General features: G+C 42.7%; 1 protein-coding gene across 2 annotated transcripts in view; it reads left to right on the top strand.

The window, feature by feature from the left end:
• Window positions 1–4,777: 4,777 nt before the first annotated feature.
• TRIM9 (tripartite motif containing 9) overlaps window positions 4,778–14,299 on the top strand; it is a 98,485-nt gene continuing 88,963 nt past the window's right edge. Inside the window, exon 1 of one of the 2 annotated variants that reach the window (XM_004584816.2) lies at window positions 4,778–6,373. In XM_004584816.2, coding sequence (XP_004584873.2) covers window positions 5,267–6,373 — 1,107 coding nt within the window. In that variant the 5' untranslated portion in view covers window positions 4,778–5,266. The remainder of the gene's footprint in view (window positions 6,374–14,299) is intronic. The other variant, XM_012926846.2, reaches the window with a different exon arrangement.

Below are 14,299 nucleotides of genomic sequence, written 5' to 3'. Positions count from 1 at the left end.
AAAAATTATTGCTATTGCATTGAATCTATTTGGCATTTTTGGGAAAACTGAGTCTACCAAACTATAAACATGGTATTTATTGAAACAATCTTTAATTTCTTTCTGGAATGTTTCGTAGCTTTTCAGTACAAAATTTTGCAAGTATTTTGTTAATTCAGCTTCATCTCTTTTGATACAACTGTTAACATTATACTATTAGTATCAGTTACTTATTGCTGACAGTATAAGTAAATATAAATGATTTTTTTTGTATATTCAGTAAGCTCTCTTCATTTCTGGATGAAGGGATATGAATTATTCCCGGTTATTGTGTTTGAAGAATTGTTTTTACTAGTATTTCAGTTGTTGCCCAAACCTGGTAGAGTTCCACCCCAAGTTATATTTTGTGTTCAAAGATGCAAACTCCCAAGAAGATATCTGAAACCCTTGCTCTGCTTGGCTCTTTCCTCTTTTAGAATTCTAAGATTCACTATTTCAAAATTCAGTGTCTCCTCAACTTTGAGATTTCCTGGGTTCCACTTCTGTGTATCAAAGTTTGGAAATTGTTATCTGATACAAAGCCTGACTGAAGGTAGGGCTCATGTCTTCAATTTCAGGTAGCCATTATAGCCCTACACTGCCAGTGCCTGGCAAGTATTGTTCCCTGTGGTCAATATTGCTTTTTAGTTATTTTTGGAATGAAGGAGAGTATTATCATACAAGCAAAAGAGGGAATTTTGCTTAAATTTTTATGTAATAAATTGTGTTGCTAGTTCTGATGCTGAGCCACAACCAGTATTCATGGAAAAAAAAAAAACTCTGTTTACATATAGTCTGTTAATCTCTTAACACAATGCTGAAATTCATTTGTATATCCTATTTAACACTTTTACATCTAATATTTAGCTTTTGTCTATGGAGTTTTAAAATTTATTGTATTTATTAGCTATATAATCATATTTTGTAATTGGAGGTATGTTTTCATACAGTGGGCTAAGTAACAGTCTGCATTTCTCCTTAATTAGTATTATTTCAATAACATTTAGTGACTTGCTCTTAAGGTTAACAGAGCTCATTTATGCAATGATCCTATCTTCTTTTAATAAGGAATCTGAAATTACCTTAAAATTTCTTTTATTTGAGTTTGTATATTATCCAGGCTTTCCACTTTGAGTATTTAATTCAGTTAACTTACAATTTTTCAGAAAAGTACCCAATTCCATTCCTCCTTGTTTTAAAATTTGTTGTCATAGTTTCAAATGGTATCTCAAATAATATCTCAAGATGAATCAATTTACAAGTTTTATTGTACTTCCTATTTTATTAATAAATATATTTCCTTTTCTAGGCCTCATAATACTTGCATTCACTTATGACTGTATGAGAAAGAAAAAAAAAGACACTAATTCTTCAGTTCAAACATTCTATTTACTTTCCCATTTCTTCTTTCTCTCCAATATCAGCATCTCAGACTTAAGCCAAATCCTGAAGACTCTATCAGGATTCAGTTACTCAGTACTTAGGAAACCATGGGCAAATCATAAAATACTTGAGATATACCATGACTTAAATGTGTCCCCCACAGTTCACATGTTGGGGAACTCGACCCCCTTTTTGCAGATGTTGGGAGGTGGGTCCTTCCACAGGTGTTTGACACTCTAATATGGAACACAGCATCCCACCTCAATTAGTAGACTAAGTGCTTACCACTCTTTCTAATCTACAAGCTTTTTTTTTGTTTAAGAACTTTCAAGATGTTCATTTTCTTTTCAAAGTTCAAGAATTGTATTTGTATATTTCAGTCTTTTTTCATAAATGCCATTTATAACTGCAAAATCCTTTCCCTCTATAATGTCCTTTCTTTAACTCAGGGAAATACTTTTTTCAACTGTGGTTTTTCTTTACCTTTGATTTTTCTCTTTCTGAGGTTCCTATTATTCACATGTTAGATTTCCTGGATTTACATTCCAACTCATTAGCCTGAACATCAGATTCACTAAACCCCCATTTCCTCAGATTCTCCTTTCTATTTCTCCTAAAGCATTAGTAACTTGTTACTTACAAGTAAAAATATTGCTGATTTTGATTAAATGTATCTTCTCAGATAAAATGCTTTTAATCCAAAATAATAACACAACTTAAATTACCGAAGAATATTAATAATAATAAATGTATGCTATTAAAAGATGGCACAATATATTTTAAGTACAAATCTAAATATTATGGGGGGAAAATGCTCCATAAAAAGAAGTTTCTACAGAATTTCTTTTGAAAAAGAAATATATCCATCCCTCTTCAATGATACAATTTTTACCAAGTACACCAAATAGCACTTTTAATAGCTAAGTACTTGTGTATTTGATATCATAACATCTTAAAGAGTCACAGCCTATCAGCAGCTCCTTTCATTGATTTTTTTCTCTTCTACAACTAAGATGGGTAACTCTAGGAGACAATATGAAGGGAGAATAAGAGAATTCTTTTTCTCTGTTCATTCTTTAGACTCAAAGATATTGTCTGTTATGTTAAAATCAGGTATTAGAGTTGAAAACAATTAGAAAAGTGGCTCAATTTTCCATTTATCTTTTACAAAAATCAAGAAACTTACTGGTGCCGTCTCAGTTTGCTCTACCCTTCATTGACGAATACCATTTGGGGGAATACTAAATTTGAGAGTATATTCAAGTACTTCATACAAATAAGAACATCTGCAGTCACCTCAGGGATGATCAAAGTGGAGTGTTTCATCAAGCCGTGTGTTTCAGGGCACGGACTGATCACTAGCTGGAAAAGAAAGGACACTGCCTCATGGAATGGCATTTTCTATTATATCAGTAACTATGGCCAGATTTTCATTTCCCTTGAAACACAGTTCAGCCGGAGCTTTAAAGCACACTGTAGCTAAACAGTGCAATGTGAGGGAGAACAATCACCAAAAGCCCACCAAAAAGGTCAGAGAAATGACTTCAACAAAAAAAATCAACTGTAATGGAAGAACGATATCATAAAGGTATTTCAAAAATACTGTTTGGGCATTCATTATATAGAGCCTGACATGGAATAGAATTCAGTATTTGTTCAACAAATAAACGAACAGACTTACATGTACCTGGGTTCAAATTCCAGGCTAATACTTGATCTTGAGGACTCACACAGACATCTTCGCCACAGCTTACTCATCTGTAAAATGGAAATAATCATAATTATCTCTTCTTTTTCTCACAGAGACTGAACTACAAACATAGGTCTACTCTCTGGAACAGGGTGAGTTCTTACACGACAGCAATTTTAACAGCTCTATTACAACTGGTTTATAATTCTTGACCCAACAGATCCAACAATGAAATCAAATTAACATGCTATGTAACACATCAAAGCTTTGTATTTTGGCCATATTCGTATTGTGGGAAGGCACTTTGGGATGTCATATCATTATTATTGTTAAATCATTAACCATACACTAAAATTGCCCTTTACTTTGAAATAAAATGTAAGTTTTCTGCTAAAACACAGCCCTCTCACTGTACAGTGATCAGCAAAATTCAAATTCATAAAAATATACAGCCACTCATCCTGCTGGCCCAAAGTTACTGTGATTTGTGGCCAACTGCATACAAAAGCTGAGTGGTCTTGGCACTTCTAACAATTTCTCAGTAATTAGCTATTTGATACAAGTAAGTTCTCTTGAAAACTATAAGTTAGATGAACCCTATAGAAGGGATCGCATACCATCACACTCAAAGAAATTCTATGCCTGTATACTGAATATTACCCCTGTGGCTGCTCTGCTCTCCACTAGTTACAGGTTAGAATAAATCACATAGCACTTACGATTAAAGCAGCTTAAAAAACAATGAAGAGTCTTCTGCTCTACAAAATGATCACACATTAAAATTGGAAAAGGTATTGGACTATTTCTTCTAGGGCAGGCGTGTGTGTGTGTGTGTGTGTGTGTATGCATGTGGGCAATAAAGTGGTTTTAAATTATAAATGTAGCTGCATATAACCAAGTTATCATTTTCTGGAACCTGGAAAACTGGGCGATTTTGTGGAACTCAGGCAGTGTTTTTGCCATTAGCTCATGAATTACTCAGCAAAAGTCAGCCATGTATCATCCCCTATAAGATAGTGCCTCAGAATATCACTTGACTCAATAGATTTTTTTTCCTATTAATTTATTTTGGTCCATCATCAAACCAGTAGTCCAGCCTGCAAGAGACAGAGCCTGTTATCACCAGCTGTATCTGGGAAGAGAATGGAGAAAGTGGATATTTCAAAAAATGCAGGGGAAATAGAATAAAAAGGTTTTTTGATGTAAAACAGTGGGAAATGCTTGCAAAGCTGTTTTCGTAATACCGACTGCCCAAGAGCTTATCGAAGATCTCCCTCGTGCTTGCGGACTAAGGTTGAGAATGGCAGCCCACATCCACTGCCATGGCCCTCACTGGGGGCACCAGGAAGGGCCGGGGCTGGCAGCTGTGCAGACCCTCGGCGCACGTGGCATGGAGTGGCATGAAGGCCCGGGCTCTTGGGCACACTCTGATTTCACTCACAGGGCTAGGTACTAAACCGCAGGCGAACCCAGGCCCACCATCCGGGCCTATGCTGCACTAGAAGTCCAGTTGGCCTGAGGGAAAGAAAGCTCATTCTGGCGAAGGAGGCGCACGGGCCGGTCGGCGCCATAGCGTCGAAAGAGAAGCCCCTCAGCCAAGACTGACTGACTGGAAAGCGCGAAAGGATGACAGGTGCCCGAGCCTTCGTGTCGTTTACCTACTTAAATCTCCCGGCAGCACCAAAGTCCATGTTATTGTCCCTGTCAGAGAGGCCGCGCTGAGGGGTTCTGCCTCCGGCGCCTCAGACTCGGGGGAGAGCCGTAGCCGCTTTCCGGAGGGACAACAGCCCCACTCACCACACGGAAACCTAGGCCCGGGTGAGGCGACCGCCCCTGGCTGCCAGTCTTTGCGGCCCTCGCCCCTGGCGAGTCAGAGCTGGCGGCCCAGCGCACACCTATGTTGACAAGCGCCAGCCGGCGGCCTTCTCGCAGTGCGCAGGGGGTTCTCACGCTCCCTGGCTCCGGGCTGGCTGCGCCGGAGGTCGGAAGGAAGCGGGGCGAAGGATGAGTCATCCAGTTTAATTCCTTCTTTTCGAGCCCCGAGCCTCCGCTCGCCAGCCCCCTCCCGGGATCCTGCAGCTGGCAGCCGAGACACCCCCCCACCCCATTCTTAGGTTCCTCTACCAAACCCCCCGTGGCCTGCGGAGGAGAGGAGACGGACGGGACTCAGAGCCAATGAGAAACTCGCTCTCTCGCCCGCCGTCCAATGGGGCACGGCTGACTGGAGGGGCGGGACCAGGAAGGCGGGAGGGGGCGGCCTGGGGCAGGCGCGCGGCGCCGCTGCTTGGCTTCTCACAGAGCAGGAGCGCCTCGCGGGGAGCCGGCGCCAGGGCTACCCGGGAAGGCGCCACCACCACCTCCGCCGCTGGCCAAGGTGCTGGACGCCACAGGCCCGTGGGGCCCCTCACCAGCTCAGACACCGGTTGCAGCTGCCGCTGCCGCGCTCTCAGCCTGGTCCCCATGGAAGAAATGGAAGAAGAGTTAAAATGCCCGGTGTGCGGCTCCTTCTACCGGGAGCCCATCATCCTGCCCTGTTCTCACAATTTATGTCAGGCCTGCGCCCGCAATATCCTGGTGCAAACCCCGGAGTCCGAGTCCCCCCAAAGCCGCCGGGCCTCGGGCTCCGGCGTCTCCGACTATGACTACCTGGACCTGGACAAGATGAGCCTGTACAGCGAGGCGGACAGCGGCTATGGCTCCTATGGGGGTTTCGCCAGCGCTCCCACCACTCCGTGCCAGAAGTCCCCAAACGGCGTCCGCGTGTTTCCTCCAGCTATGCCGCCACCGGCCACCCACCTGTCCCCGGCTCTGGCTGCGGTGCCCCGCAACTCTTGCATCACCTGCCCCCAGTGCCACCGCAGCCTAATCCTCGATGACCGGGGGCTCCGCGGCTTTCCCAAGAACCGCGTCCTGGAAGGGGTCATCGACCGCTACCAACAGAGCAAAGCCGCGGCTCTCAAGTGCCAGCTCTGCGAGAAGGCGCCCAAGGAGGCCACTGTCATGTGTGAACAGTGCGATGTCTTCTACTGCGACCCCTGCCGCCTGCGATGTCACCCGCCCCGGGGTCCCCTAGCCAAGCACCGCCTGGTGCCCCCGGCCCAGGGCCGCGTGAGCCGACGGCTGAGCCCGCGCAAGGTGTCCACTTGCACAGACCACGAGCTGGAGAACCACAGCATGTACTGCGTGCAGTGCAAGATGCCCGTGTGCTACCAGTGCCTGGAGGAGGGCAAGCACTCCAGCCACGAAGTCAAGGCCCTGGGGGCTATGTGGAAACTGCACAAGGTGAGTCTTCAGCACCCTCAGCCCTAAGTCCCCGCGCTGGCCCTGTCTGGGCTTTGCGCCAGCTGGTCCCCTCTCATTCACGCATAGCGCATCGCAGCAGGGGCGCAGTGCAGGTGCCTGCGATGTTTGCCTCCCCTGGCTGGTGCATTGCAGGAGGCACAAGGGGACCTTAAACGGCACACGGGGAGAATCGAATACCCCCAAGATATACCTGCTCTATACCCCCAAGAGTTGTAGCGAAGAAGCCTTAGAAATCTCGAGCGCCCAGTCTGCGGGGCTGGCTCTGCCGCCTGTGGCTGCCGCACCAAGTGAGAAAGCCCTGTGTGCCTGGGCAAAGCCGCGCGAGTACCAGGGACTGCCAAACGCGCTCGAGGACCGCTGTGAGTGTCCAGAGAGGAGTGCGGTGGGATCCCGTGGATCGCTGAGGCAGACACTGCGTGCTGATGCGCGACTTGGCGGCAGCAGGGGAAACGCTGCAGGCAGAATACTGATGAGCCCCCGCTGGGCCTGGTTTGGATGCATGGTTGGGGTGGAGGGCGCCTCATACTCTAGAAGGGGGGGGAAGATCCTGCAGTCGCCATGGCAACAGGAGCAGCAGGCTTGGGTCTTGACCCTCTCGGAGGGGGACGCAGTGCTGGAGTGGGGGTGGAGTGGGGGACTAAGAGGGGGCAGCGTTACTCCCCCTCTCCCACGCCTTCCTCACGGCCTGAAAGCCAGGCCCAAGTGCGTCTCCCAGGGCAACAGCCTCTTTTGACCCATCCAGACATTTGTTTGCTGGATTCAATTCTTCTTTTAGTAGTTGCGAGTGCACAGTTTGGGACACCTGTTACCACATTTAAGATTCAGGGCTCTTTAGATGAGGCCTCCACCATGGCTATTCAACCAGAGCTCTTCACCAGCATGTTGAGTTAGGTCAACCCTCTGTCCACAGTCTTTTCCCAGGGTTTTCCTAAAATGGTCTGCTGGAGCATCGTGCCCTGACTTCATAGGCCTTCACGCAATGGTTGCCTCTCACTCTTTCCTTTTGCCTCTGTCGTAGTGTGCTGTTGCTGTGCCTCCACTACACCAGGCACTTTCTCACCCCAGTGTCTGCACCACAAAGTCTATTCCCAAAGACTCCTTCATTTACCTCCCTCAGATCTTGGCTAAGCTACCCTCTGGACCTTCCTGTCTGCAGTTGTTGCCACCCACTTCAGATACTAAGGTGGCTTAGTTACCTCCCTGCCGTTTCTCCCAGGTGCAGTTGTCACCACCTGGGCATGCTATATATTTTAATCAGAGTGTTACTTTGTTGCACCCTCGTACACACACACATGAAGTAACTTCATAATGAAAGAGACTGTTACAATATTATGCCTACCCTGCTCAAGAGGAAAGGAGCCAGTCTAGAGATACACCTAAATTTAACTTTGTAAATAAGCCCTGTAGACACGTGGCAGGCAGTGCAGGGGTTCAGGGTGATTGGGGAGTTTCTTTTTGTCATCGAGTTGCAGGTTGAGGCAGGGCAGTGAAGATGGTTTCAGGAATGCCTTGCGAGCAGGACAGGCTGGCCTTCCACAGAGGATAAAGCTGTTATACCACTATTATTGCCTTGTAATTTTAAATGGTTCAAATTCCTGTTTAATATTATTCTTGAATGGATGTATTTGTTTACAGCCAGAAAGAAAGTAAAATATCATTTTCAGCATTCAGTGGAAGTTTTCTTGACTCCTTATCACAGTCGAATGTGGGCTGTGCTTACAGTTGTTCGGGTTCTCTCATATAATTGTTGCAGACCATTTAGTACTAATGGAGATTTAATTCAGGACAAAATTTGAGCTCCATGAGGCACATGACTGCTTTAAAAAAAAAAGTTCTATTTCAGTTTTGTAAAACAACATTTCTTCTTAAAAAGTTTTTGGAACTTTAGTTCACAACCAGTCTTTTCTTCACATGGTGATTTTGCTGTGAATTGCAAACTGTAGTCCATGTTGAATTGTCTTACAAAGTAGCTAAGAAATTCATCACTATGGCTGGAAAAAGAATTTAGGGTTACTCAAAAATTAGGATGGTCAAACCATAGCTTCATTTTTCTGTGAAGAACCTCTCTGTTTTCCATGACGAAGGAATGTGTCAAGCCTGGTAAAGATCTGAAATGTTAAGCCATTTTTTTTTTTTTTTACCAGTAATGTGATTTGGAAATAGTGCGCTTCTGGGTCATTTAAGATTTGGATTTATGTTAGAATTATGTGAAAACCATTGAGACAGGAGGTAATTTAGCTGGAAGACCATTTATTCTCAGATCTTCTGCATATTTTTTTAAGGATTTATTTATTTATTTTTATTACAAAGTCAGATATACGGAGAGGAGGAGAGACAGAGAGGAAGATCTTCTGTCCGATGATTCACTCCCCAAGTGAGCCACAACGGCCGGTGCTGCGCCGGTCCGAAGCCAGGCGCATTCAAGGCGAGGACTTTTAGCCGCTAGGCCACGCCGCCGGGCCCCCTTTCTGCATATTTTGTAAGATTTATTTATTTTGATTGCTGAGTCAGATATATAGAGAAGAGGAGAGACAGAGAAGAAGATCTTCCATCCAATGATTCACTCCCCAAGTGGCCACAATGACCAGAGCTGAGCCGACCTAAAGCCAGGAGCCCAGAACTTCTTCCAGGTCTCCCAGATGGATGCAGGGTCCCAAGGCATTGGGCCATCCTGGACTGCTTTCCCAGGTCACAACCAGGGAGCAGCTGAATGAGAAGTGGGGCTGCCGGAATTAGAACCAGTGCCCATATGGGATCCTGGTGTGTGCAAGATGCAGACTTTAGCCACTAGTCTACCGTGCTGGGCCCTTGCAAATTTTTTTTTTGTTTCAAAATACTAAGTAGGTATAATTTTTTTTTCCTGCCAGTATCAGGAGTATTGAATTGGCAAAAAAGAATAAGCCAAAAATGATGACAGATTTTAACCTTTGCTTGTCATCTGTTAGATGAACAACAAACATTGCTCCCCTACCTTATTTCCGTAACAGGTAGTTAATGTGATAGCTTTTGATTTTCTCACTTAGTGTGTTTGAATTCACAAGTTAATGATACCTGTGTTATCACAACAGTTGAGGCAAGAATGTCTATGTTCTTCAAAACATATGAGAATGAAGAAGTGTACAAAGTAGTTCTTCCCACCTTGAGCAGTTCTTGACACCGGTTATTACTACATCTGAAAAATTTGCATTAATGTTCTAGATATTAATCATCTCTACTCAGAAAGAAAACCCTATGAATAAGTAATTTCCTTCAGGCATAAATCATGATCTTACAGGTTCAAGACAAAATAGCTGAAGTTTATTCCTAAATAGTTTTAAAAACAATTAGTTGAAATTTAGTAATTTTCAATTGAATTGAAATATTTTAAAGTATTTGTGGTTTTCACAATCTATGAAAAATAATAATACAAGAAGTGCCCATGGACATGGGGAGGAGTGGGGGGAACCCCAGAGCCTATGAAACTGTCACATAATGCAAAATAAGTAATAAAAAAAAGAAGTGCCCATGTAAGTTAGTTATCTGATAGCAATTTTAATTTAGCTTCAGTACTTGCTATAATTATTCCTTTATCTAATTGGGCTGTTATGAAGAATGACAACCCAAAACATGATTCTAGACAGTTTCAAATGAGCAGTTTGGATCACTGTTATTACTTTGTAATTGTAAACAATTCATATTCCTAGATTAATACTAATATGAATTCTTGGTTTGTTTTGCTAGTGGTCAGTAACATGTTTCCAGTCATTCTTTTGTGTCTGTGCTGTACAGCAAAGAACTTCTTTTCCTGTGTGTCTAAGTAATTGCTCATGTGAATCATGTCCCAAATGTCATTCTCTATTGCCTTGTTTTCTTGAAAGTGAAGATCTTTGGTTGAAACAGTATTTTTAAATTGTCAGTTGATACGTTTTCAACTCCAAAGTATTCTGGAAAAAAAATATCTGGTTAGTTATGTGGTAGCATGTCATCAAACGTGTAGCAAAATATATTGCGTAATGTCACTGAAATAATATTCAGTTAACATATGAAAATAGTAAACATTTTAATTTCTGTATTCTGATGGTAGATATACTCTCAAATCTTATGCAAATATTAGTGGTTTTCGACTTTTATCTTTTTACTTATAGTTCAATCAGATTGCTTACTGTCAACATCCTTGCAGGTCTTCAGGACAGTGTGACAGAGGGAGAACTATTCCTTTTTCTCCTGAGCCACAGTGGAAAGAGCTGGCTGACAGATGATCCAAGGGCTGGAACTGATGCTGCCACTTGTACTTGGAGACTCTTGAACAAGTCTCAATCTTTCCTTGCTTCCCACCCACAAAAATGTAAAGGAGTTAAGACTATATTTGTGAAAATATTTTCACACATAACATAAATGGTTACATTGTATTAATTTCAGTTTGGTACAAGTGTAAACTGTGTGAAACAGAAGTCAGTGTCTGTCTAGGCAACAGTAACTGCCTAGAAATCTTATCCCCCAACTTGATAGTCCTTTGCTTGCTCTTTTCTGAGCACAAGGTCCAGTCCATAGCTGCCTAAAAGAATAAGGCACATTCTCATGGGTCCAGAAATGATATTCAGTTGAAGTAGGTTCGAAGAATAAGAATATAACAAAGATTTATTTATCAAGCAAAGGTATTTTGTTACTCCTTAACAAAGCAAAAAATGATGGTTTACGTGACTGTTATTCTCCAGCAAACATGTTATCACTTTGAAATAGCAGAGTCTTCCCCACCCTTGCATACACCATGAAAATATTCTATTAATTGAAAGTTCAGGTCAACTCACAATTTGCACAAAGTAGGAGAAAATTACTGTAGCCATCTGTTCCTGGGTAATAAGAATAATATACAGACAGGGATTAGCCTTACCATTGTACAACAAATGGCATTTCTCTCCCTTTTCTTTGCATCTTCTCTCCGCTATTCATTGCATTGGAAAAATCATATCTCATCATCAGGTCGTTTGTTTGGCCCTGGCCTTGCCATGTTTTTAATTTTCCTGGTTTAAAGCACAGCCTGTCAGCTGCAGCCCCATCTGCCCGTCAGTATCTCCTCCTCCCCTTCCTCCTCTACACCACCTGGCCTTCCAGCTTCCCCTGAACCTATCTCTTCAAGTCCACCAGGCATTATTACCTCCACCACTTGATTAGACCAGATCATTGAATCACCCAGACAGCCCACCTGGCCTGGCTTTGCTCAGAATATCCTTGCACTAGACCAATCTGTCTGCCCAGAACTTGTCGCTGTTCCCTTACCCCACAAGAGTCCCTCCAGAACCTGCAGCCTTACCTACCCCAGCTTGATTTTTTTTTTTTTGTAACTATAGAGTGCAAGATAACTTCTTGAGTCTAGTCATGATAAACCACTGATTTTTTTCCCTTCTCAACCCGCCTGTCCGTAGAGATGAATGTACCCCATGGTTCTAATCCTGTTGCCCCTGAATGTCTAAAGCAGATCGGGGCATCTCAGCCTTCTTCTTTCTACTTTGATTTCAAATTGCCTTCCCAGCTTTTTCTTCTGCTCTCCCTCAACCACCAATGCTCTCATATCCATGTTCTATCATTCTTCCATTGCATTATAATTTGCTCATGTTAGACTTATCCCTATTAGGGAAAGGTCATATACTATTTCTTACATTTCTGTCCTCCCATCTCCCCTACTTTTGCACTTGGTAGGTATCACAGTTTGGTTTAATAAAGAAATCAATAAAATGAGTGTTAATGACAATATATTCCAATATTTTAGCTTTCTTTTAGCCTAACAATATGATTGCAGACCTGCTTTCATAATTTTTAAAATGTCCGGAGCATTTACTTACTATATACCAGGCACTGTTCTAAGCCCTTTATAATCACATCTTCCTAACAGAAAATAAGGGCACAGACAGGTAATGAAGTCACCAGTTGTAATGGCACAATAAGGACTTGAACCTAGGCTGTCTGCAGAGCTCACGTATTTAACTACAATTCTGTTGAACTTTCTGATAAGCCCAGGAAATGTATGACCTACAATGTTATAGCCTTAGGAATTAGAATGTCATAACCAACAGCCGAGAATCTTTAGTTCTCCCATATAAAAATCACAAATTTTAGAAGTTATTTTTCTGCTCAGTTTCCCTGTGACAAAACAAAGTGTAAGGAGTGGGAAGGGGGAAGGAAAAGCAGGTGCACTTTGTCTTCCATAGACCAGATCATCAGATGTGTGATGGGTATGAGCAGGTGGGTTTAGTTTGTGAAGGGTCCATCCTGCCTCCCATCAACTCTAAGTGACAGGTTGACAGTAGGGGCCTGTCAGCTCAGCTGTGGATTGTCCCTCTCCTAACAAAATAACATGTCCTGACATTGGTAGGGTAAAACTGACAAGAAAGAATACATAGGTTTTTGAAAAGATATATTTATTATTTGGAAGGCAGAGTTATAAGGAGAAGAAAAGACAGAGAGAGAGAGAGAGAGAGAGAGAGAGAGAGAGAGAGAGATTTCTTCCATGCACTGTTTCACCACCAAAGGAACACCACAGCCAAAACTGAGCTTGGTTGAAGTCAGGAATCTGGAGCTTTCTTGCGTGTTGGCCATGTGAATACAAGCACCAACTACCCAGACCGTCTTCCACTGCTTTACCAGGTGCATAGGTGGGGAGCTGGATCACAAGTGGTTCAGCCGGGACTCATGCCAGGGCCCATAGAGGATGCAGATGTCACAGGCTGCCGCCTAGCCCACTATCACAGTGCCAGCTCCAATAAGGAGATTTTTAAAAGGAAAGTGGTGCATAGATATTTTTGAAGATTTAAAACATTTATGTTACAACATTAAAACATTTACAAGTCCATTTTTGAAGATGCAAAAACATTTAAAACATTAAAGAAGTAAGAAACATATGTTTACTTATTTTTCCTTGTACCTTTTGCCCATGTGGTTAAAGACACATGGGAACTTTATAAAGTTTGTGGGAAAGTAGAATTAAAAGATAAGTTTATCGTGGTGCAAAAAAATATTTGAAATGCATGCACTGTTGTTTTATAATTCACATTTGCCATGAATTTTTTGAAGATGCCCCTCATGTGTATATTTTAGTTCAAGAACAGACTTGCTTGTGACCATAAATATTTTTAAGTTATTTGAGCTGTGAATGTTACTTATATATTATTCACTGTGAATATTCACATATTAGAATATGTGAATATTTTTATGTTTTGCCATTTCAGAATATAATTAAGCTCTACCAAATCAAATTGTTTTTCATAAGGCTTGTTTCTAAAACTTGACTGTGCCCCCTAAAGTTCTTGTGCTCGAGACTCAACCCCCAAAACAGTGGTGGGGAAGTGGAATTTTTAAAGGAGCTTAGGCCCCAAGGGCTCTGCCCTCTGAGTGGCTTAGTGCCATTATCCACCGTGTGGATTAGTTGCAGAAGGAATGAGACCCCGATAAAAGGATGAGTTCAGCCCCCTCTTCACTCCATGTCTTTTATCACATTATGATGCAGCAGAAGACCCTCCCCAGAAGCAGCCCCTCTATTTTGAACTTCCCAGGCTCCACAGCTGTGAGCCAAATACATTTCTGTTCATTATCAATTACTCCATCTACCAAAACAGCACAAACTGGACTAAGATGGTTGCATAGAATCAGAACTGAATATTTTAAACTAACAGCTCCAATGAAAGAACAAACTGTTTCTAGAAGAAATGGCTCTGGGGAGAGAATGCTGAACATTGTTCCTGGGTGTGGGAATAGCTACCTTCCGTCACAGCCAGCACACAGAGATGGGTGTTTCTCATCTGCTGTTGATTTATTCATGTGAAGCTGACTTCCCAGCCTCATAGCATCAATTCTGCTTTATTGGGAATTTTCTTCACTCCCTCTTTACTCTCTTTGATTGCAGCCTGCATTTTAAGAAGTAACTGAATCCAA

Source organism: Ochotona princeps, chromosome 6 (genome assembly GCF_030435755.1).
Source record: "Ochotona princeps isolate mOchPri1 chromosome 6, mOchPri1.hap1, whole genome shotgun sequence".
Classification (NCBI taxonomy): Eukaryota; Metazoa; Chordata; class Mammalia; order Lagomorpha; family Ochotonidae; genus Ochotona; species Ochotona princeps.
Note: the sequence above shows the minus strand (reverse complement) of the source record. Positions and strands in the feature narration are given on the sequence as shown.